The sequence below is a fragment of the Somniosus microcephalus genome, chromosome 12 (genome assembly GCF_052327205.1).
Source record: "Somniosus microcephalus isolate GS21.2 chromosome 12, FLI_Smic_1.0, whole genome shotgun sequence".
Classification (NCBI taxonomy): Eukaryota; Metazoa; Chordata; class Chondrichthyes; order Squaliformes; family Somniosidae; genus Somniosus; species Somniosus microcephalus.
The window spans coordinates 201,991,773-202,018,014 of NC_140998.1; the positions used below are offsets into that span (position 1 = coordinate 201,991,773).

Below are 26,242 nucleotides of genomic sequence, written 5' to 3' on the forward strand. Positions count from 1 at the left end.
GCCCCGTATCATCCAGCCACAAATGGATTGGCTGAGAGGTTCGTACAAACCTTTAAGAAGGCAATAAAGGCTATGTACAATGAAAACATTCTGCTGCAGCACAAGGTGGACAATTTCCTGTTCGCCTACCAGAATGCGACACATGCAGTCACCAACCAAGCCCCAGCCATGATGATCTTTAACCGAAGGTTAAGATCTCGCCTGGATTTGCTCAGACCAAACGTACGAAGAGATGTTGAGAGTAAGCAATTCCAGCACATCCATGAGAAGCCAACAAGGAGCTTCAATATAGGGCAACCAGTCTTGGCCCGCGACTACCGAACAGAAAAATGGCAGCCAGGAACGATATGCACATGGCAGGGCCCACTAATGTACACAGTGGACGTTGGGGAGAGCATCGTGAGATGCCATGCTGAGTCCTAGAGTCCTAGAGTCACAGGAACAAGTCAGCCCCATGCCTCGCCCATACATACCTGGTGATGAACCCGACGTACAGGTAGCATCTACCCCAGAAACAGTAGCATCAGAAGCTGATGAACCAACCGACGACAGGGGGCCAGAATCGCCTCCGCACCAAGAGCAAGACACTCGGGAAAGGCGCTATCCAGAAAGGATCAGAAAGCCTCCCCAAAGACTGAATATATAAATAGACTATTTTCAGCTAATGTTGCATGTTAAAAGTGTTAATTGTAATTAGTTTGATATTTAATTGTTAAATGAGTGTTATGGTACTGTTAATCTAAAAGGGGAGGAATTATCATGTATGTACCTTTTTAAGGGGGGAACTACTTTCTACAGCTCATGTATACTGTAGTATCCACAGTGACCACACCCGTATATAATGTTGAGTAGTAATCTGTACTGTTCAGTTGCAGTCTGAGCCATGTTGAGTAAACAACGTTTGTACCATTCTCCGCAGTCTGTGTCTGATTATACACGGACGTAACATAATCTATAGGATCTTCAGCGAAGTAGTACCAGAACATTCTTGCGTTACTACAGTGGCAGTTTGGAATGTAACGGCAGTTTGATATTTGCCATGAAGTTAAATAGGCAATACTTAGATACCAAACATTGAAAATTTGGTAGTATGGAAAAAAAACTCATGGAAATAAATTGAGCAAATCAAAATATAATATTGTCAATTTTGTTTAAGCACAATAAATTGTGATTCACCATTGCTGCAATAAGTGTAGAACAGGTTTTTACAGATCACTCATTTTAGCAGAGAATTGGCAGTTACCCGCGCGCTAGAGGAAGCAAATCCTGTCCATCTCTAAACTCCAAGGGGGAAAAATTCAGTATCACCCCGTTTGGGCCGCGATTACCGGCCGTGCGCATAGTTTAGTGCCTGGTGCTAATTATCGCCTCCAACTGCAAACTTGTCTTGAATCTCGGCCTGGAGAGGCCTGTACATCAAATCTGCTGGAAAGAACAATGGAGAGATCCAGGGAAAGTGCTCAGAGTGTAGCCACCACAGTCTCTTCTAAATCGATACAAGGAAGGGCAAATCAAAATGAACCTGCAAGGTGCTGCTCAGTACCCAAAACTCCTTCCCACAGCGTTGAATCTCTCCAGAAGTGTCTCTCTCTCTCTCTCTCTCTCTCTCTCTCTCTCTCTCTCCGAATGCGTGGTGCAAAAATGTCACCAACAAAAAAAAAAGGCAGGAAGCGGTCGCCTTTAAATAGCGCTCCCCCAGTCCCTTCCTGACAGCAAAACGCTCCCCTCAACCTGTCGTTGCTGGCGGTAAGGCAGGGGGCACCACTCAATATCCAGAACAGGGCGTTGCGCACTTGACTGACGTCATGATCTGCCTGTGCAGGAGATCATGGCGGTAGTGTTCAGCATCGCCGCAAAATGTCTAGTTAATTTCATGGGCAGCGCAAACATCGCCGTGCCCGGGCACTAGTTGATTTGTGCCCCATTAGCCCCCTCTTAAGGCACTAACAGGAGGCACAAACCAACTGAATTTCCCCCCCCCCTAAGCTATACACGTTGAATAAAAATCACTGGTTAGCGTCAGAAGCAGAACACGTTGGTGATTTTGCCACTTTTAACTCTAGTGCCATCATTCCTATCCTGGCTGAGCTCAGCTGATTTGGTAAAGACCAGGGGCTTGAAATTGCTGGAGACATGCTGCAGTGCTTGAAGTGTGGAGGGGCAGGAATTCCAGCTGCTACTGTGACCTTGCATTGACTTCATCCCAAATCATTGTGGTGCCCTGCAGCTCTACCAGGGGCAGTGGAACAGCTGCTGTCGCCAAAGCTCTTTATTTTCCACAATTCTCTTTGAAAAGGTTCATTGGCACTTTTCCAATACCAATTGATTTCTCTGCAGTCGATTACTACTGGGAAACTGCCATTGGACGTCCACACTTACACAGTGGGAAACTGGCATTGGAACGCCATCCTTGCACACTGGGAAATTTGCACTGGACCCCCACCCCTACACATTGGGAAACTGGCACGGGACTCTCACCCCTACACACTGGGAAACTGGCACGGGACTCTCACCCCTACACACTGGGAAACTGACATTGGACCCCCACCCATACACACTGGGAAACTGGCATTGGACCCACACCACTACATTGGAGCAGTAATGACACCTGCTTCATGTAGGTATTCTTTAAATTGGCGTCCACAAAGACAGAACTGGCAGGATTTCTTTCAGAGGATATCATCCCACCAGCCCTGACTCTGAAGGATGTTACAGTAGAATTTGCTGAAATGAAAGGAGACATGTCGGAAACAGGTTCCGACACAAACTACACTTTGACGCCAGGCTCCCAACCCAGGAATTTAATTTAAAAGCCCAGGTAGCTAATTTGGGACTCACTTAATCTGTACAGCTCAGTAGCTCACCATGTAATTACTCAACAAGGCCGGGGATAGGGGGATTTACTGTTCTTGCAAACTGGTTGGAAATTAAATGGCAGGATACACGCATGTGGATGATGTGACAGTAAATGTTGGTTCTTCAACTTATTGGCTTCAGTTTATATAACAGTGGGATTGATGATGTGCAGGAAAGACATGGGTGTGCAGTTTCTGTAGTGGTGGTGGTCTCCTCCATAATTGTATGGTCGACTACTGCTTTTCATTTTAGCATAACTTTATTACAATTCATTTGTGGATTTATTTTAGATGGACCGGATATCCTCAAAATATCCATTAACCCTGATCTACCCGTTTACATTTCTGGACGAACTGTTAATTTTTCATGTTCTGTGGACTCAAGCCCACCCGCTGAATTGGAATTTTATCTCAACGACACCCCACTGCCACAAAAAGGAGAACGATTTATCATTGCTAGCATCACTTTGAATGTCACTGGAAAATATACCTGTCAGGCCTTTAACAATGTAACAAAAAGGTACAGTGCCTCAACTGAACAAATAGTTGTAATAGGTAGGTAACCTTTTTCTCAATTGTATTTGTTTAGTTTGTAGTCCATTTCTGGAATGCTGAAGCTGTCTAGTAGTTCATTCTATTAATAGGATGAAGAAGGGTTTCGACCCGAAACATCAACTCAAATTTCTCTCCACGCATGTTGCCTGACCTGCTGAGTTTGTCCAGCATTTTCTGTTGTTATTTTTGAATTTGAATAGTGTTTGATTAAGAAAATGCAGTTACTTGGACCTGTTAGTTTTGTTGATTTAACTTGTGGATAACATTGCATAAGTTATGTAAACTAACATTTTCAAATGATGTTCATATTGATGCTACAAGAATGAAAATATTAAATAGTTTTAACCCTCTTGCATACACTTTTGCAAATGAAGACTTCAACACTGAATACCCGAGAGAGGGAGATATATCACGAGTGAAAGCTATTTAGTATTTTGTTTCTTATAACATCACCGTATTTATTAATGACTTAGATGAGGGGATAGAAAGTCACATATCCAAGTTTGGTGATGACACAAAGTTAGACGGCATTGTAAGCAGTGTAGTTTGAAGCATAACATTAAAAGATATTAATAGATTCAGTGAATGGGCAAAACTGTGGCAAACGGATTTCAATGTACGCAAATGTAAGGTCCAAAGTGGATTACTTCACAATGGTAGAACAGAGTACTTTCTAAATGGTGAAAAGCTAGACACATTGGATGTCCAAAGAGACTTGGAGGCCCATGTACATAGATCATTAAAATTTCATGGACAAGTGCAGAAAAATATCAAAAAGGTTAATAGAATGCTGGTCTTTATATCTGGAGGACTAGAATACAAGGGGGTAGTGGTTATGCGACAGCTATACAAATCTCTGGTTAGACCACTCCTGGAGTACTGTGAGCAGTTCTGGACACCACACCTCAGGAAGGATATATTGGCCTTGGAAGGCATGCAGCGTAGATTTACCAGAATGATACTTGGACGCCAAGGGTTAAATTACAAGGAGAGATTAAACAAGCTAGGGTTGTATTCGCTGGTATTTAGAAGGTAAAGGGGTGATTTGATCGCCGTTTTCAATATATTAAGGAGAACTGATGGGGTAGATGGAGAGAAGCTATTTCTGCTGGTTGTGCAGTCTAGGGCTGGGGGCATAGTCTAAAAATTAGAGCCAGGCCTTTCAGGAGTGAAGATAGGAAACACTTCCACACACAAAGGGTGGGAGTAGTTTGGAACTCCCGTCTGTAAACGACAATTGTTGCAAAGCCAATTGTTAATTTTAAATCTGGGATTGATAGATTTTTGTTTATCAAAGGTAGTAAGGGCTAAAGGCGGGTATATGGAATTAGGTCAAAGATCAGTCATGATCTCACTGAATGGTGGAACAAGCTCGAGGGGTTAAATGGCCTACTCCTGTTCCTATGTGCCTGTCTTAAAGCACCTCACACTAGCTATAAGATTTCATTCTAATTATGTTACTGCACCCAAAATTTTAGTTTGGCGGTGCAAATTTTCTCCAAGCCAAAGGATACATTCAGCACACTCTGGTTTGCTGACTCTAACATTCCTGCCAGCAGTATTTAAGTGTACATTTACATGTTAACTTTTGCATTGTTGCAAAGTAATTTCTGCATTACTTTTGTTACTTTTACTGCAAATGTACAGTGATGGATCCCTAACCTGGCTGTAGGTCTTTCTTGGGAAAGTAGTGTATGAATCAGGAGGAGAGCAGAGTCAGACTGCAGTAGGAGGTAGTTTGACACAGACTGGGTTCGATGCTGAAAATAGTTTTACGCACATCTGTACACAGCGTTGCCCAACTCTGGTATTGCAAAGTGCCCAACATTAGAACGTTATCCTGATCAATACTGACCAATTCTCCCATAACATGTTTTTTTTAAACAAGAAAAGCATTACATTATACCCCTCATAGGGTGAAGTCGTCTTGAATCAGGCCTGTGACTGTAATGCTCAAAAACGTAATTGCTATTGGTAGGCGGTGCTGAAATTAATGAAATATTAATTGCAGTTGGTGAGGAAAATAATTTTTCAGATTGGGGGATGGTTCAGCTCCAGGTCAGAAGAAACCAGTAATAAATAAATGCCGGTTTTATACTTGGAAGTGAGTGAAACAAACGCAAATCATTTATTGATAATTACCATAATTACACTTTGCTTTCTTGATGGATAGGTAGGAAGATAGATAATCAGACAGCTCAGCAGCTCAACCAGTCGTGTGAGGCATATAATTTCACAACATTGCAAGATATTTATGAAGGTCTTGGTTCATCCATCCAGAAAAGACCTTCAAGCCCCCCACTGCAGCATCTATTTGGTTCATTTTTATCTTCTGCTACTCTATATGGGACTCCATTCACCAGCATGAATAAATTCCTGATTTCAGCTCTGAATTTGCCTTCTACCAATTTGAACCTGTGTCCTCTTGGTCCTACTTGCAATTTAATTTGAAGTACTTTTTTGGAATGACTTTTTTCATTGTATTTACTTTTTCTTGTATATAATAAGATCACCTCTTTGAATTATCCTTTCAAGGCTTAACAGCACAGATTTCTTCATTGTTTCTGAAGCCAGCACCACCAACCCTCATGGGTTATCTCTGCTCTGCTTCCACCAGCTAAATGTGTCCCGTGTCTCAAGTCACCAGAACTGTGCACAGTACTCAAGGTGTGGTGTGATCAGAGCAGTATACCATTTGGGCATGTGCTTTTCTGACTTGTACTCCATTGTTTTGACTATACAGTTCAGCATTCTCTTAGCATTGTGATAGGGTCATTAATCTCAAGAAAGCAAACTACATAGTTAAGAGGGGCGAGTTGGTAGATTGGGAAACTACATTAAAAGGTATGATGGTAGACAAGCAATGACTAACATTTAAAGAATTAATACCTAATTTACAACAAATATACATTCCTTTAAGGCACAAAAACCCCACAGGAAAAGTGGTCCAACCGTGGCTAACAAGAGAAGTTAAAGATCGTATTAGATCAAAGGAAGAGGCTTATAATGTTGCTGAAAGGAGTAGTAAGCCTGAGGATTGGGAGGATTTTAGAATTCAGCAAAGGAGGACCAAGAAATTGGATAAGGAAAGAGAAAAAAGAATAGGAGAGTAAATTACCAAGAGACATAAAAACAGATTGTAAACTATTCTATATGTATGTAAATCGGAAGAGATTAGTGAAAGTAAACGTGGGCCCATTAGAGGCAGAGACAGGAGAAATGATAATAGGCAATAAGTGTAAAGTCTGTGGGTTGTATAGCGAAGTAATACACAAACTACAAGAGTAACTTAAACAGGACTTTACTATTCGAAGGTCAGGGTGAATCTGCCCAAAGAGTTCTGCCACAGCACTTATATACCGGTGTGGTCACCGTCGGTATTACAGTATACAGCAGCCAAGATAAAGTAGTGCCACACCTAAAATAGTTCTCTTAAAGGTAAACGGTTACATACAATAGTTCTCTTAAAGGTAGAACAGTTACATACACTACAATCCTCCCTTTTTAGCTTACAACATACTTATTTCCCATTAACCATATCCTTAGAACATATATACAAATGATGTAAAACAGTTCACAGATTCAGTCTCTCTGGAGGTCTCCTGACTCTGTCCGGATAACGCCTCGGTGGCGTAGTAGTTTTCGGCGGGGTAGTAGGTTCTTCCGGCAAGGCCGATTCAGCTTGAAGGACAGTGTCCGGATCATCTGATTCCAGTATTACCAGATCGGAGGTAGGGGCTCTGGGTATCTCCGTTTCGACATTAGCCGTGTAAGGTTGTGGAGTAGGTTGGCTCTTTGTGGATGACCCTATGATCTGGTCAACATGATGCCTTATGATGCTGTCACCAATGTCCACTGTATACAGCAGCGGCCCTAGCCTTTTTACAATAGTTCCAGGCTGCCATTTCTCGGTACGGTAGTCCCGGGCCAAAACTTGTTGACCTGTCTGAAAAGATCTAGTTGGCCTTTCATTCATGCCCTGGAATTGCCGGTTCTCTACGTCCCTTCTGACGTTTGGCTTAATCAAATCCAGCCGGCATCTTAGCCTTCTATTGAAAAACATCATGGCGGGAGTTTGATTTGTGACCGCATGTGTTGCATTCCTGTACGCCAACAAGAAGTTATCTACCTTATGTTGTAAGTTGATGTTCTCATTACCCATGGCCTTTATGGCCTTCTTGAAGGTCTGGACAAACCTTTCAGCTAAGCCATTGGTGGCGGGATGGTATGGGGCTGACGTGTAGTGCTTGACCTCATTACTTTTTAAGAATTTCCTGAATTCTTCGGACACAAATTGTGGTCCATTATCAGAACAGACCTGTTCCGGCAGCCCATTCCTGGCAAACATGGTCCTTAATACTGTGATGGTTTTCTCCGTGGTGGTGGAGGACATCTTTATTACCTCCGGCCACTTGGAGTGTGCATCCACCGCTATTAGAAACATTGAATCCATAAATGGACCAGCAAAGTCGATGTGTACCCTTTGCCAAGGAGATGAGGGCCACTCCCATGGATGCAGAGGAGCTTGTGGTGGCGCGTTTTGGACCTTCTGGCATCCTAAACAACTCTTGGTTATTTCCTCAATGTCTCCATCAATACCTGGCCACCACACAAACGCTCTTGCTAGGTTCTTCATTTTCACTCCACCCAGATGCCCCTCGTGAAGTTCCTTTAGCACCTTATGCTGAAGTTTGGGTGGAATCACCACTCTCGATCCACACATCAAGGTTCCTCGGCACACTGACAGCTGTTCTTTCCATTGCGAAAATGCTGGCAGTGTTGGTTCGCCATGTGCTGGCCATTCCTCCACTGTTAGATCGTAGACCCGTGAGAGAGTCGGGTCATTTCTTGTTTCATTCTCGATCATCGAATTGGTTACTGGTAGACATTCTACTATGGATGAGTGGAACATCTCTACCGGGTCCATTGTAGCCGCCTCTTCTACTACCGGCAGCGGTAGGCGCGATAACCCATCAGCATTTCCATGCTGTTTGGAGCTTTTGTATTCAATGTCATATTGGTGTGCCCCAAGTAACATGGACCACCTCTGTAACCTTTGCGCTGTCATAGTGGAAACGGCCTTGTTAGGGTTGAATATGGACACCAACGGCTGGTGGTCTGTCAGTAATGTGAACTTCTTGCCCTGCAGGTAATGATTGAATTTCTTTACTCCCCACACAAGGCTGAGGGCCTCCCTGTCTATCTGAGCGTAATTTCGCTCCGCGGAGGTCAACGATCGGGACGCAAATGCGACTGGCCTTTCCGAGCCATTTGGTAACTTGTGTGAAAGTACTGCTCCAATTCCATAAGGAGAAGCATCACAAGCTAGACGAAGAGGTAACGTTGGGTTGAAATGAGCCAACACTTCCTCAGAGGTAATCGACGCCTTGCTTCTGCGAAAGGCCTTTTTACAGTCCTCGCTCCACTTCCATGGCACTTCTTTCTGTAACAGAGCATTCAGCGGATGTAGCACAGTGGATAAATTTGGCAGAAACTTGTGATAATAATTAATCAACCCCAGAAATGATCTCAACTGTGAAACGTTTTCTGGAGCGGGGGCCTTCACGACAGCTTCTATCTTGTCAGGCGACTTGTGCAGCCCCTCTTGGTCAATGACATGACCGCAGTACGAGATCCGTTTCTGGAAGAACTCACATTTCTGGCGATTAACTCGAAGGCCATATTCCTTCAACCTGGTGAGCACCAGTTTCAAATTTGTGAGGTGTTCCTCCTCGTCTTCTCCCATAATCAGGATATCGTCCAAGTAACACTGTGTGCTTGGAACACCTTGTAAGACCTGCTCCATTGCCCTCTGCCAAATTGCTGGAGCCGAAGCTACTCCAAAAACCAGTCTATTATAACGATACAAGCCTCTGTGCGTGTTGATTGTGAGATACTGGCGCGACTCTTCCTCGACTTCCATTTGTAAGTATGCCTGTGCCAGGTCTATCTTGGTGAAGTGTTGCCCGCTAGACAATGAAGCAAAGATATCCTCAATCCGCGGAAGCGGGTATTGTACCGTGTGAAGTACCGGATTAACTGTGATCTTGAAATCTCCGCAGATGCGGACCTTCCCCAGTCCCCCTGGCTTGTTACTTGATGAAGACTTCATGACGGGAACAATGGGCGTGGCCCACTCACTCCAGTCCACCTTAGACAGTACCCCTGAACGTTCAAGCTCTTCCAGTTCTGCCTCCACAGCAGGTCGTATCGCGTAAGGTACTGATCTGGCTTTGAAAAATTTTGGGCTTGCATGTTCTGCAATCTTGATTTTTGCTTTAATTCCTCTGTGTTCCCAGTCCTTGCTGGAATACCTCTTTAGCTTTGTCCAATATTCTGGACAACCGTTCAGGTTTGACCTCTTCCTTCCCGGAATCTACCGCCATTGTGTTTAGTGAATGCCAGTCTATCTTTATTTTCCTGATCCACTCCTGTCCCAGAAGTGGTGGACCTCCCTCGGGCAGCACATACAAGTCCATCCTTCGGTGATCTTTGTCTTTGTATCTCACCTTGACTTCTATCTTCCCGATGGGGTATACTTTGTGCCCCGTGTATGTCTGCAATACTATCTCCGTATCCCGTAGGGGAATATATTTGAATAACTTTTTGTAATCATGCTTATTCATGACCGTCAACGCCGATCCGGTGTCCACTTCCATCTTCACTTGGACTTTTGCAATCTGTAGTGTGATCCAGATAGTTTGTCGGTCAGCTTCTTTACTCACATTATGAATCCTCAGACTACCCAGTGCCTTGTTGTTGGAGTCTGAGTCCGAATTCTGTTCCTCTGGACTCTTCCCAGTCACCTCATGTACCTTTCTGTACTTCTTCTGCGGTGACTTATTATTGTTCTTCTTTCCTGACCGGCATACCTTAGCTATGTGGCCAAGCTTGCCACATTTCCTACAGTCCTGGTTTTTAACCCAGCATTGGTTCTGGTCGTGTGTTGTCTTCCCACAACGAGAACATTTCGTTGTACCCGAAGTCATTTGATCCACACTGAGTACCGCTGTCTTCCGCTGCATTTCCGCCGTGCCTCTCACTGCGGCTTCGTGCGATGCTGCAATATGGACAGCCTTATCAAGTGTAAGATCGTTCTCTTCGAGTAGTCGTTTTTGCGTTCCTTCCTTCGACAATCCACACACGAACTTGTCTCGCAATGCCTGTGTCAGATTTCCTCTAAACTGGTAGTATTTCGCTAGTCTACGCAGCTCAACCAAGTACTCCGCGTTGCTTTCCTCTTTTCGTTCTCCCGTAAAATTTAGATCGTTCCGCTAACACCAGCGGTGCGGGGTTAAAATGATCCTTCAGGACAGCAACAATATTCTTGAAAGATTGATCCGCCGGTTTAGCTGGTGATAGAAGATGCTTCAATAACCTGTATGTCCTCGCACCCATTGAATTTAATAAGGTTAGAGCTTTTTCATAATTTGCTATCTTATTAGCCGTACAATATATCTCGATGCGTTCTGCATACGTGGGCCAGTCTTCCACCTCGGCATTGAAACCATTGCTGTTACTATGCTTAGGTATCTTCACACTCTTCCTGAGAACAACAACAATATTCTTTAACTTTTTTTTTTCCAGATGGCGGTTTCCCGCGCTTATCTTCTTTCCCCGCCCACTTTAAAATGGCGGTTCCCGCTTCTGTCTTCTTCCCCGCCTACTGGCGGCTTCCCGCGTTTCTTCCCCTGGCCGGAGGGGTAAGCTTCCCTCGGGCGACGGCCGCTGGCTTTCGGGTTTGCAGCCTGCGTGTTGGCTTCAGCGTGTTCCCTTCTCTCGGCAGGGCAGCCGGTGCTGGGTACAACCCGTTGGCGGCGAACAGTTTCAGCCGCTGGGCTGGCTCTCGCTCAGCCTTCCTCGCTCGGGCTCCCAATCGCGCCTCCAGCCCTCTCGCAGTCCGGTGCTTCCCTCCCCGGCTGCGGCTACGTTCTCCGTGGTTTATTTATTTTATATCATCCCGCACCTTACGATCCGGTCGCAGTGCTTCGTGGCCTCAATCACTGTCTGGCCTTTTTCACCCCAATCGCGCCTCCCAGCTTCTCGCAGTCCGGTGCTTTCCTCCCTGGCTGCGGCTGAGTTCTCCGTGGCTTATTTATTTTTACATCTTCCCGCGCCTTACGATCCCGGTCGCAGCGCCTCGTGGTTGCGGTAGTTGTCTGGCCTTTTTCGCGGTCTAGCCGTCTCACGACGCTCCCTCGCCCGCTTGTACCGCGGCTTCTGCTCCACGCTGCCCCAGTCTCAGCGCCTCTGGGCCCGACTTCTGTCCGGCTCCTTTCCCCCTCGACCATGGTCGAGTGCACCGCCCTTATCCTCCGTTTATTTGTTTCTATTTTCCCTTTACTCACAGTCACCGTGGCCGACTTGTTTCTCGTGTTGATCGGCTCACTCCCCACCGTGGCAGAAGGGACAATCCGTGCCTGTTGCTGATGGAAGATTTCGTGTTTGAAATCTTCCTCCTTTCTTGGTCTGCAGACTCGAGTTTTCTCTCAACAAAATGACGAGGGCGGGTGCCTCTTCTCGACGCTCGTTTATTTCTTCAGAAGTATTGATGCCGCAGGGTAAGATCGAACTCGTCGCCACTGTAAAGTCTGTGGGTTGTATAGCGAAGTAATACACAGACTACAAGAGTAACTTAAACAGGACTTTACTATTCGAAGATCAGGGTGAATCTGCCCAAAGAGTTCTGCCACAGCACTTATATACCGGTGTGGTCACCGTCGGTATTACAGTATACAGCAGCCAAGATAAAGTAGTGCCACACCTAAAATAGTTCTCTTAAAGGTAAACGGTTACATACAATAGTTCTCTTAAAGGTAGAACAGTTACATACACTACAATAAGGAAATGGCAGAGACATTAAACAAATACTTTGTATCTGGCTTCACGGTAGAAGACACAAAAAATCCAGAAATAATGGGAAACCAAGGGTCTAGAGAGAACGAGGAACTTAAAGAAATCAGTGTAAGTAAAAACATGGTACTGGAGAAATTAATGGGACTAAGTGGCGACAAATCTCCTGGACCTGACGACCTGCACCTAGGGTTTTAAGAGGCAGCTGCAGAGATAGTGGATGCACTCGTACTAATCTTCCAGAATTCCCTAGATTCTAAAACAGTCCCCAAGGATTGGGAGGTAGCAAACATAACCCCGCTATTTAAGAAAGGAGGAAGTGAAAAACCGGGGCACAATAGGTCAGTTAGCCTGCCATCAGTAGTAGGCAAAATGCTAGAATCTATTATTAGGGATGTGCTAACAGGGCACTTAGAAAATCGTAAAATGATTAGGCAGTGTCAACATGGTTTTATGAAAAGGAAATCGTGTTTGACAAATCAGAGTTTTTTGAAGATGTAACTAGTAGGATGGATAACGGGGTACCAGTGGATGTAGTGTATTTGGATTTTCAAAAAGCATGTGATAATGTGCCACACATGAGGTTATTACACAAAATTGGGATTCATGGTATTGGGGTAATATATTAGCATGGATTGAGGATTGGTTAATGGACAGAAAAAAGGGAGTAGGAATAAATGGGACTTCTCCAGGTTGGCAGGCTGTAACTAGTGGAGTACCGCAAGGATCAGTGCTTGGGCCTCAGCTATTTACAATCTCTATTAATGATTTAGATGAAGGGACTGAGTGTAATGTATCCAAGTTTGCTGATGTTACAAATTTAGGTGGGAAAGTAAGCTGTGAGGAGGATGCAAAGAGACTGCAGGGAGATATAGACAGCGGGACTGAGTGGGCAAGAACATGGCAAATGGAATACAATGTGGGGAAGTGTGAATTTAGTCACTTTGGTAGGAAAAACAAAAAAAGCAGCATTTTTTGAATGGTGAGAGACTGGGAAATGTTTGCACCCAGAGGGACCTGGGTGACCTTGTACATGAATCACTGAAATTTATCATGCAGCTACAGCAAGCAATTAGGAAAGGGATTAGAGTACAAGAGTAGAGAAGTCTTATTACAATTATACAGGGCATTGGTGAGGCCACACCTGGGTACTGTGTACAGTTCTGGTCTCCTTACCTAAGGAAAGACATACCTGCTTTTGAGGGAGTTCAGCAAAGGTTCACTAAACTGGTTCCTGGGATGAGGGGATTGCCCTATGAGGAGAGATTGAGTAGACTAGGCCCATATTCCTTCGAGTTTAGGCAGAATGAGAGGTGATCTAATTGAAACATATAAAATTCTTAAGGGGCTTGACCGGTTTAATGCTGGGAAAATGTTTCCCCTGGCGGGAATCCAGAACACGGTGTCACAGCCTCAGAATAAGGGGTCGGCCATTTAGGACTGAGATGAGGAGAAATTTCTTCACTCAGAGGGTGGTGAATCTTTGGAATTCTCTACCCCAGAGGGCTGTGGATGGTCAGTCATTGAATATATTCAAAACCGAGGTCGATAATTATTTGGAACGAAGGGAATCGAGGAATATGGTGATAGTGCAGGAAGGTGGAGTTGAGGTAGCAGGATCAGCCAAGCTCCTGTTGAATGGCTGAGCAGGCTTGAATATTAAATAATTATTTTGCTTCAATATTTACCAGGGAGATAGACCAGGTGGACATTAAGTTTGATGATGAGATTAGTGATGAGTTAAGTGAATTTAAAATAAAATAATCAATTTCACAGAGGATAACACCTCTGGTCCAGATGGATTGCATCCAAGAATTTAAAAATAATCTAGGGAAGAGATAGCAGAGGCATTACTGCACATATTTAATAATTCTTTAGAAAAAGATGTGGTGCCAAAGGACTGGCAGATAGCTAACGTAATACCTATATTTAAGAAGGGGAATTGTACATCTCCAGGGAATTATAATCCCTTCAGCAGAACATCGGTAGTAGGAAAAATAATGGAATCCCTACTAAAGGAGAAAATGGAAGAACATCTAGAAACCAAAAACCTAGTAATGAATAGTCGGCATGGATTTGAAAAGGGAAAGTCCTGTTTGACCAACCTCATTGAATTTTTTGAAGAGGTAACTGAAAGAGTAGACAAGGGTAATGCAGTAGATGTAATTTATCTAGCTTTTCAAAAAGCCTTCGATAAGGTTCACCATAATAGACTGATGAACAAAGTCAGAGAATGCGGATTCAGGTGACAAGTAGCAGAATGGATAGCCTCGTGAAGCTCCTTTAGCACTTTATCCTGGAGTTTGGGTGGAATCACCACTCTGGATCCACACATCAAGGTTCCTCGGCACACTGACAGCTGTTCTCTTCTTTGTGAGAATGCTGGCAACAGTGGTTCGCCATGTGCTGGCCATCCCTTCACTGTTAAATCGTAGACCCGTGAGAGAGTAGGGTCATTTCTTGTCTCCCTTTCAATGGCAGAATTTGACACCGGTAGACATTCCACTATGGTAGAGTGGAATATCTCTACTGGGTCTACTGTAGGTGCCTCTTCTATCGTTGGCAACGGTAGGCGTGATAAACCGTCAGCATTCCCATGCTGTTTTGACCCTTTGTATTCAATGTTGGATTGGTGTGCCCCTAGAAAAAGGGACCACCTCTGTAGTCTTTGTGCCATCATAATGGGGACACCTTTTTTAGGGTTGAATATGGAGATGAGGGGTTCATGGTCAGTCAGCAAGGTAAATTTTTGTCCGTGTAGGTAATGGTTGAATTTCTTCACTCCCCATACCAGGCTGAGTGCTTCCCTGTCTATCTGGGCATAGTTACGCTCAGCTGAGTTCAACGAGCGTGACGCAAAAGCTATCGGCCGTTCCGAGCCATCAGGGAATCTATGGGACAATACCGCTCCTATGCCGTAAGGGGATGCATCGCACGCCAGTCTGATTGGTAGTGATGGGTTGTAATGAGCCAAAATTTTCTCGGATGTGATTAAGTCTTTACATTTATGGAAGGCACGTTTACAGTCTTCGTTCCATTTCCAAATCACTCCTGTCTGTAGAAGATCATTAAGAGGGTGTAGAATAGTTGATAAGTTTGGTAAAAATTTATGATAGTAATTTATTAATCCCAGGAATGACCTTAATTGTGAAACATTTTCAGGTGCTGGGGCTTTTATAACTGCTTCAATTTTTTTCAGGTGACTTATGCAACCCTTCCTTATTAATTATGTGGCCACAATATGATATCTGATTTTGGAAAAATTCGCACTTGGGGCGATTTGCTCGTAGGCCTCGTTCTTTCAGCCTAGTGAGCACCTGCTCCAAATTGGCAAGGTGCTCGTTGTCGTTTTCTCCTGTTATAAGGATGTCGTCTAGGTAGCATTGAGTCCCCGGAATCCCTTGCAGGACTTGCTCCATAGCTCTTTGCCAGATAGCTGGAGCTGATGCTATTCCAAAAACCAGTCGATTGTACTGGTACAGGCCTTTGTGTGTGTTTATTGTGAGATACTTTTTAGAGGTCTCCTCAACCTCCATCTGTAGATATGCCTGTGCCAAGTCAATTTTTGTGAAACGTTTCCCTCCGGATAGTGAGGCGAAAATACCTTCTATCCTCGGAAGAGGATACTGTACCGTGTGAAGGACCGGGTTTACAGTCACCTTAAAGTCCCCACAGATGAGAATTTTTTTCTGTTCCTCAGTGTTATTTTTCAATTTTTTTCATGACTGGAACGATGGGTGTTGCCCATTCGCTCCAATCTATTTTGGATAATACGCCTGCCTTTTCCAAATTCATCAGCTCTGCCTCGACTGCCAGACGTATTGCGTATGGCACCGGTCTTGCCTTAAAATTTTTTGGAATTGCTGTATCTTCCACTTTTATTGAGGTGGTGATGCCTTTCAAGGTTCCTAATTTCTCTTGAAACACTTCTTTGGCGTTGGCCAAGATGTCTTTTAATCGTTCAGGTATGATGTCATCATTGTTTTTCTCCTTACTGGTCACCGTCAGTGCCTGAATGGAGTGCCAGTCTAAACGTATCTTCCTTATCCATTCACGTCCCAACAACGGTGGACCACCATCTTGTAGAATGTATAAATACAACTTTTGTATTTCTTTGCCGTTGTATACCACAGGCACCCTTATTTTTCCTTTGGGGTAGACTTTCTGCCCCGTATATGTTTTTAAGATAATGGATGTGTCTTTTAGAGGTATATGCGAAAATAGCCTCTCGTAATCTCGTCGATTTATTACGGTTAGAGCTGATCCTGTATCTAGCTCCATTTTAACTGGGGACCCTGCTATTGTGAGGGTAACCCAAATGGTTTGGTAATCCTCTTTGGCAAGTACATTATGTAATTTGAGACAGCTTAGTCTCTTGTTTCTGGAGTTGCTATCGCTATTCTGGTCTTCGGAGCTATTGTCCGTCATCATTTGTACCTTCCTGTACTTTTCTTTATTGATTTTTTGTTTTCTGTCAGTGGATTTATTTTGTCCAGATTGGCATACCCGTGCAATGTGTCCAATCTTACCACATTGCCTGCATGCTTTGCCCTTGAACCAGCAGTCCCTCTGGTTATGGGTGGATCTGCCGCAGCGATAACATCTTCCGAACTCCTGTGTTATTTTATGGGTGCCGAAGTCCTGTGTCTCTTGTTGTATCTCTGCAGCTCCTTTTGCTGCTGCTTCGTATGATACAGCCATACTGAAAGCTTTGTCCAATGTTAAATCTTTTTCAGAAAGCAGTCTTTTTTGTGTTCCTTCACTTAAGAGACCGCAAACAAATTTGTCTCGAAGATAATCCGATAGTCCTGCTCCGAATTGGCAGTACTTTGATAGCTTTCTTAATTCGGTTAGGTAATCAGCGTTACTTTCATTCTTGTGTTGATTTCTCTTGAAGAACTTGAATCGTTCCGCTATCAGCAGCGGTGTTGGGTTTAAATGCTCCTGCAGGGTATCAACAATTTCTTTAAAAGTCTTGTCCTTTGGTTTGGCTGGAGTGATTACATTTCATAACAGCCCGTATGTCTTCGCGCCCATTAAGTTCAGAAGTACTGAAGCTTTTTTTTCATCTGTTATTCCATTTGCAGTGCAATAAACCTCTACTCTTTCCACGTATGTGGTCCAATCTTCTATTTCGCCATCAAAAGCCTCAATATTACCAGATTTAGGCATTTCAGAAAAGATATGGTGCTTCCCGCGCTTTTTTTTTTTTTTTTTCTCTCTCTCTGTAGCAACGATATGGCGCTTCCCGCGCTTTCCCGCCGCTGCTACCGATAACAACGCTGTTTTACTGTGGTTTCCGTTTATTCACTGTTGGAGACTCGTTCCCGACGGAGGTCTAAACGCTGACCTGCTTGCCACGCCGGCTGTCACTCGAGTGCACCCTCCCAGTCCGTTATTGCTTGCCTCCGATTTCGCTGCCTGTCTCAGCTGTAGAGCCCGCTGCTGGAGCTGCAGCCTGACGCACAGGAAGGATTAGCACAGTACCTGTCACCAGCTTGGCCAGCTGGTGAAACCACAGTTTCTCTTACTTCCTTGAGTCTTCTGGATGCTGGAGGAATCGATGTCCTTGAGGTGCTGCCGAATTGCAGGTAAGTCCGTTTCCACTTCGTCGCCACTGTAGTGTCCGTGTGTAGATAAAGACACTGAAGACAGGAGTTGGTTCATAGGTATTTACTAAGCAAGTCTGGGGGGGGGGTTTCTAAAGGATATACACAATACACAGGCTTATATAGCCCAAGTGGCAATTACCGGCATTACGCACACCTGGGGCTCTTAAAGGCACATACACCATAATTGCTCTTAAAGGCACATACACCACAGGTAATACTGAGGAGGACTGCATCAAATTGCAGGAGGACCATAATAAACTTGCAGAATGGGCATATAATTGGCAAATGAAGTTCAACATAGATAAACGTAAGGTATTACATTTTAGTAGCAAGAATAGGGAGGTTACTTATTACTTGGAGGGTGCGAGTCTAGGTGGGGTAGAGGAACAAAGGAATCTCTGAGTACACATGCACAAATCGCTAAAAGTTGAGCAATAGGTTAGCAAGGCCATAAACAAGCAAACCAGGCACTGGGGTTTATTCCTAGAGGTATAGCATTGAAAAGTGGGGAAGTTATGCTGAATCAGTATTGAACCTTGTATAGACCACACTTGGAGTACTGTGTACCGTTCTGGTCGCCATATTATAAAAAGGATATAGAGGCACTGGAGAGGGTGCATAGAAGATTTACAAGGATGACACCAGAAATGCGAGGGTATATATATCAGGAAAGGATGAATAGGCTGGGTCTCTTCTCTTGGAATAAAGAAGGCTGAGGGGTGATCTTATAGATGTCTTTAAAATTATGAAAGGTTTTGATAGAGTGGATACAGAAATAACATTTCCACTTGTGGGGAAGAGCGTTACTAGAGGCCATCAATAATAAGATAGTCACCAAGAAATCCAGTAGGGAATTCAGGAGAATCTTCTTTACCCAAAGAGTGGTGAGAATGTGGAACTCGCTATCACAGGGAGTGGTTGAAGTGAAAACTATAGATGCATTTAAGGGGAGGCTAGACGAGCATAGGAGGGAGAAGGGAATAGAGGGTTTATGCGGAGAGATTTAGATGAAGAAAAACTGGAGGAGGCTCGAGTGGAGCATAAATGCCGGCATGGACTGGTTGGGCTGAATGGCCTGTTTCTGTTCCATATAGCCCATGTAATTCTCTGAAATCCTATGAATGCTGTCCCACCCAGATGGACAATGGTGGGGAGACGTTGGTGCAGGATGGTGTGGTAAACCATGTCAAAGGCTGCAGACAGGTCGAGAAGGACGAGGACGGACACCTTACCTTTGTCACAGTCATATAACATGTAATTTGTGACATTGATAAGAGCCATTTCGTTATTGTGGCAGGGGTGAAACCTGTTTGAAGGGATTCAAAAATGGAGTTCTGGGAATGATGGGCACGGATTTGGGAGGCAACAAGTTCAAAGAGATGGGGCTGTCGTTTACCAGGATGGAGGGGTCAAGGGTTGTTTTTTTGAGGAGATGGGTGATGACAGCAGATTTGAAGGAGAGGGCCCAGTACTGAAGGAGAGGGGACAGTACTTAAGGAGAGAGAACCGTTAACAATATCAGCTAAAATGGTAGCCAGGAAAGGTATTTGGGTGGTCAGCAGTTTAGTGGCAATAGGGTCGAGGGAGCTGGAAGTTGGTCTCATGGACAGGTACCCTTAGAAAAAGTTTGACCTGGTGGGCTAGGGGAAGGAAGGGAAGTGGGAGAGTCCGCTGAATCTTAGATACAAAGAAGTCCATGAATTCTTCACACTTGTTGTTGGAGGTGAGGTTGGAGGAGACAGGGGAGAGGCGTTTGAGAAGACAGTTTGCAGTAGAGAAAATATGCTGGGGGTTCTCTTTGCATTCCAGAATGATCCTGGAATAGTGAGCAGTTTTAGCAGACGAGAGCAGGACCCGATGGTGCTTTATGTGATCCAGACAGATCTGGTGGTGAATGGCTAAACCAATTGTTCACCATATCCATTCAAGTCTGCATCCCTTGGATCTGAGGGAGCAGAGATGATGGCCATACCAGGCGCTCTGGCCAGGGAGAGAGGGTAATGGTTCTAATGTGGACTAGGACATCAAAAGTGAAGTTTGAGCAGATTGGTAGCTGCAGAAGTGTTGTGGTGAATGGAGAGCCAAAGGCTAGGCAGTTGGGCTTTTGAAAGTGTAGTTGTAAGTGAGTTGGGAGAGTATTTTCCAGCGTAGGATGCAGAAGGAAGTAGGGTTGGGAGGGGGCAGGGGATTGTGGGATAAGAGCATTTCAAGGAATTGGTCAGAGATGGTCTTATCTGTGATTGACCTGATGGGAGTAGCAAGGCCATGTGACATGCCAAGGTCAAGAGGGTGGCTGCGAATACTGGTTGGGGGAGTTTAGATTAAGGGAGTGTAGGAGGAGGACAGTGCAATCAGGAGAGAGAGCATGACGACTTGAGAGCGCAGAGAGCTACTTGTCGCTTTTGTGGAGTTACCAGTTAAAATCCTGCTTTTGAATATCTGCATAGCTCCATCCCAATATCATTCAGTTGCTGCACCTCATTAAGAATGAAACATTTTCTTTCCAATTTTTGCTTCAGTTATTGGGAAGGAAAATTGGACAAGTGTATAACAAGTCGTTGCTTCCCCTATCGCCTGTTTTTGCCAAAAGTTAAAATTCCCCAGTCCCATTGACTTCAATGAAGAAAGAAAATTGGTCAAAGAATAAAATGGGCATCTGATTTATCCAATAGTTCTTTATAACAGGAATTGCACCATATTGCAAGGCTCAGAGTATGGAAGTTGAAAAAGTATGAAATATATATTGCAGCTGAGGCAACATATTCGTTTTGGCGATTGATGAGGAGCCTAATGCCCTTTGGAGTTTGGAAGACAACGTGGACAGCAATAGGGATTTCATTCTGTGCTGTATATTGGACATTGTGGAGAATTAAAGCATTAACTGTCGAACTTCTCCATATCGTGGAGCAGTAGACATTCCAATATGAACAGGATGGCTTTGAAGTCTTGAGAGGAAAGCATAGCTTGTCTTCTGATATGTAATGTGCTTGTGCAAAGAAATACATGAGAGTAACGATGTCAGCCATGAGTGATTAAAGTGTAACTTTAGGGGCTAGGGTAATAAACATATTACCCATAATATGGAAAGATAATGGTAGATGAAACAAGCTATTCAAAGGGGACAGTTAAATCAGGAATTCATATCTAAGGGGAGTAGCCTTGAAGTAAACAACTATAATTGTTTACATGAATAGACTGTCTTCAAGGGATTTGGGAATAGATATGTCATGTGGTCTTATCTATGACATGTACCTTTTATGTAGACAAAGTATATGCTACTCCCATCAGTCATTCAAAGGGCTCGAGAAATGCAAATAAAGATATGCTCTCTCTGATCCAGGTTGAGTTGATCCCTCATCTAAGGCATTAATAAAGTAACTAGAAATGTATGGTGGGATCGCTGGCATAGGGACTGAACCAACTTGTCGCTCACTGAGTTGCACAGAGCTGTGTTTAAATGAGGTGATCATTAATAAAGTATGTTCTGTATACTCTGCTATGAAGTGTCTTGTGCTTACTGGAAACGTGTTGTTATGAACCATAGACGGAAGGAAGTTGACTGGCAACACTGCCCCAGCGCTGGGCTGGGCTAAGGAGCAGCAAGTTCTGGAAAGAGTAACTAGAAATGTATGGAGGAATCGACGGCATAGGGACTGAACCAACTTGTCGCTCAAGGAGTTGCATAGAGCTGTGTTTAAATGAGGCGATCATTAGTTGTGTAGGATTCATGGCACTTTTTATTCTATTTATCCCTTGTGACTTTTTTTATTCATTGATGGGATGTGGGCGTCGCTGGCTAGGCCTGCATTTAGTGCCCATCCCTAATTGCCCTTGAGATGATGGTGGTGAGCCGCCACCTTGAACCACTGCAGTCCATATGGTGTAGGTACACCCACAATGCTGTTAGGAAGGGAGTTCCAGGATTTTGGCCCAGCGACAGTGAAGGAATGGTGATACAGGTCCAAGTCAGGATGGTGTGTGGCTTGGAGGGGAACTTGTAGGTGGTGATGTTCCCATGCATCTGCTGCCCTTGTCCTTCTAAGTGGTAGAGGCCGCGGGTTTGGTAGGTGCTGTTGAAGGAGCTTTGGCGAGTTGCTGCAGTGCATCTTGTAGATGGTACAAACTGCAGCCACGGTGTGCCGGTGGTGGAGGGAGTGAATGTTGAAGGTGGTGGATGGAGTACCAATCAAGCAGGCTGCTTTATCCTGAATGGTGTCGAGCTTCTTGAGTGTTGTTGGAGCTGCACTCATCCAGGCAAGTGGAGAGTATTCCATCACACTCCTGACTTGTGCCTTGTAGATGGTGGAAAGGCTTTGGGGAGTCAGGAGGTGAGACACTCACCGCAGAATTCCCAGCCTGTGGCCTGCTCTTGTAGCCACAGTATTTATATGACAAGGAAACAGTCAAACGCAATAGGCTGTAATTTGCTGCCCCTACAGGTGCCTACTAGGTGCGGACACGCCCGTAATGGCCGCACAGGTTCCAGGTTTAGGCTGCAAAGCGCATGCGCGAAAACCTGGAACTTGCGATGTATCAAGAACAGATTGCATGCATCCCTGGGAGAAGGGCCTCCGTGAGTGGAGATTTGGGCTATTTGCCCTACTTCTGCCCAGCGAATGCCCATGAAATTCTTACACCTGGTAAAAGCAAGTGTAAGGCCTGCTTTTAACAGTGTACGAGTTTTAAAAAAACATTTAAAAATGTTCATTCATTTAAACATTAAAACACATGCACAATAGCGTAAGTTTATTTTTGGACCATTTAAAATATGTAATTTTATTTTAGCAGAAAAGTAAATTTTGGTTTTAAATGTTTCATTATAATGTATTTTAATTAATTTTGAATATGTGTATTTTTTTTGTTATGGTAAATGTATTTTAATGTCATCCCCATTCATGCTTATGAAGGTTCCGTACAAACGCGTTCATTATTTTATCTGATTGCATTTTTCAGGTCAATCCATTGGTGACAATAACATAAGCAGTGGCGCAATAGCAGGAATAGTGATTGCTGTTCTTGTTAGTGTGGGTTTGATCAGCGGGATCACTGCATGGTTGGTCAAAAGGAAAGCAGGCGGGTAAATATAGTATTCAAATTTTACCTGCACATGTACTATTTTTGGCGAATCCCCGGTGGATAGGTTTATAAGAAGTTGTCTCCAAATATTTCTATATCACAGTTCAAATGCTTGTAGTTTTAAGGCATGTATCCACAGTTCATATTAATTGTTGTTTTCGGATTGATCGGAATCTGCCTCTGTAAACTCCTCATGCTGTAATTACACAGTCCCTCCACTGTTGATGCTGCAGTGCCCCGTTTTGCATCTCCCAAATCCTCAACCTGAAGTGCAGAGAAAATTCTTGGATTCCATCAACTTTAATCTGCTTCCCAAATAGCCCCACTTTTTGATATTTGACTATAAATAATATAACTGATAATTTTTTTTTGAAAAGCGCAATGCGCGGCTTTTTGTGGGAACCTGAATTAAAACTCATGTCCTGATCAAATTATTAGCCATGCCGTGCTTCACCTGAAGATATTTGGCCTTGCTCCCAATGTAGAGATCGACTAGCATGTATGAAACCTCTTGCTTCCAGTTAGCAATACAGTTGTCATTAATAATTGATCATTAATATAATTTCTGTTGTAGATCATATTTAATGAATTATTACTTTATAATGTCCTTCTGAATAGTTCATATTTTGGTCTGTTGTACATTTATTTAGGATGAAAGTTCAAAAGCGGGGGCAAAATGATACGAACATTAATTCCGCAGCAAACAGTAAGTGATATACTTTAGAATTCCACACTGCTGTGCCAGTGCATGTTTCAACAGTTCTTGTTGATTTGAAATTACTTTAACTAATCATATATCATACAGCTTTTTATATTTTATGTTTGCCCATAAACAAACAGAATCTAATGCAACAATCCTTGTTTTCGCCTGTGCAAATGACAGAATTGAATAAGCATGCTTAATGCTAGTTTGTCAATAATGGCATAGCACGTGTTAAGTCAACGTACTGTTTAAGATACCTTTTCAACACAAGTCTGAGATACGAATAGTGAAAGGAACGGAACCTATATGCAAAGTACATCTGAACGAAAATCCCTTTGTTTTGCTAACCTCCAATCTCTGTTTCTGTATCCATTTTCATGTGATGCTCTCATCATGCACATACTTGTGTGTTCCTTATGCCAGCTCAGGAGCTTATCGATCTTTACAGAGATACTGAATGGAGATGGACATTGTGCTGAAGTGGAATTTGCAGTTGGGATGATGGTGAACTGACAGCGTTCGCCATCATTGGCATTTGAAACAACCACAACTTCGCGATTTGGCACATGTGGAAATCTTGAAGTTGCGGCCTGTCACTGACAGCTCAGAAGCTGGCTCTGCTGTGCCCCCTCCCCCGTCCACAAATCCAGCAATCTGTGTAATCAGCCAAATTATTGGAACGCCAAAAAAAAGTTAGACCAAAAGGGATTAGGTGTAACTGGGGGTTTGACAGCGTTATTACTGCTAAACAAATGTTAAGGGTCTAGAAAACTAATTTTAATTTTGGGCAGTGTGAAATTTGTCCATTTTAATAAAAATTAAATATAAGAACGTTTTCAAAAAGAAGTTTTCAGTTTTTTTTAAAAATTTGTCATAAAAACATAGAAGATAGGAGCAGGAGTAGGCCATTTGGCCCCTCGAGCCTGCTCTGCCATTCAATGCGATCATGGCTGATCATCCAAATTCTGTACCCTGTCCCTGCTTTCTCCTCATATCCCTTGATCCCTTTAGCCTTAAGAAATATATGAAACTCCTTCTTGAATATATTTAATGAATTGGCCTCAACTGCCCTGTGTGGTGGAGAATTCCACAGGTTCACCACTCTCTGGGTGAAGAAACTCCTCCTTATCTCGGTCCTAAATGGCTTACCCCTTTATCCTTAGACTGTGACCCTTGGTTCTGGACTCCCCCACCATCGGGAACAGCCTTCCTGCATCTAGTCTGTCTAGTCCTGTTAGAATGTTATAACTTTCAATGAGATCCCCTCTCATTCTTCTAAACTCTAGCGAATATAAGCCTACTCGACCCAATGTCTCTCCATGCGTCATTTCTGCCATCCCAGGTATCAGTCTGGTGAATCTTCGCTGCACTTCGTCCATTGCAAGAACATCCTTCCTCAGATAAGGCAACCAAAACTGCACGCAATACTCAAGGTGTGGTCTCACCAAGGCCCTGTACAACTGCAGCAAGACATCCTTGCTCCTGTACTCGAATCTTCTGGCTATGAAGGCCAGCGTACCATTTGCCTTCTTAACCACCTGCTGCACCTGCATGCTTACCTTCAGCGATTGCTGCACAAGGACACCCAGGTCTCATAGTACTTCCCCTTTTCCCAATCTATTGCTGTTCAGATAGTAATCTGCCTCCCTGTTTTTGCCTCCCAAGTGTATAACCTCGCATTTATCTACATTATACTGCATCTGCCATGCATCTGCCCAATCGCCCAACCTGTCCAAATCATATTGGAGTTTCTCTGCATCCTCTTCAGAGCACACACGCCCACCCAGCTTTGTGTCATCTGCAAAGCTGGAGATATTACATCTAGTTCCCTCATCTAGATCATTTATATATATATTGTGAATAACTGGGGTCCTAGCACCGATCCTTGCGGTACCACACTAGTCACTGCCTTCCACTTGGAAAAAGACCCGTTTATTCCAACTCTTTGCTTCCTGTCTGCCAACCAGTTTTCTAGTCAGCACCTTACCCCCCAATCCCATGTGTTTTAACTTTGCACGCCAATCTCTTATGCAGGACCTTATCGAAAGCCTTCTGAAAGTCCAAATACACCACATCCACTGGTTCACCCTTACCTATTCTGCAAGTTACATCCTCAAAAGATTCAGTAGATTAGTCAAGCATGATTTACCTTTTGTAAATCAATGTTGACTTTGTCCGATCCTGTCACTGTTTTCCAAGTGCTCTGCTATTACATCTTTTATAATGCACTACCATTTTCCCCACCAACGATGTCAGGTTTACTGGTCTATAATTCCCTGTTTTTTCTCTACCACCTTTTTTTAAATAGTGGTGTTACATTAGCTACCCTCCAGTCCATGGGAACTGTTCCAGAGTCTATAGAATTTTGCAAGATGACCAGCAATGCATCTACTATTTCTAGGGTGACTTACATAAGTACCTAGGATGTAGATTATCAGGCCCTGGGGATTTATCAGCCTTCAATCCCGTCAATTTCCCTAACACCATTTCCCTACAAATACTGATTTCATTCAGTCCCTCCCTCTCCTTAGACCCTATGTTCCCCGACATCTCTGGGAGTTTATTTGTGTCCTCCTTTGAGAAGACAG

The 26,242-nt window shown here is 43.8% G+C and overlaps 1 protein-coding gene across 4 annotated transcripts in view; it reads left to right on the forward strand.

Annotated features, from left to right (window-relative positions):
* Nucleotides 1–26,242, forward strand: part of LOC147109896 (cell adhesion molecule CEACAM5-like) — an 86,111-nt gene that overhangs the window by 44,767 nt on the left and 15,102 nt on the right. For all 4 annotated transcript variants that reach the window (XM_086003925.1, XM_086003923.1, XM_086003926.1 and 1 more), the window contains 3 exons: nt 3,147–3,410; nt 22,829–22,952; nt 23,602–23,657. In XM_086003925.1, the coding sequence (XP_085860051.1) occupies nt 3,147–3,410; nt 22,829–22,952; nt 23,602–23,657 (444 nt within the window). The remainder of the gene's footprint in view (nt 1–3,146; nt 3,411–22,828; nt 22,953–23,601; nt 23,658–26,242) is intronic.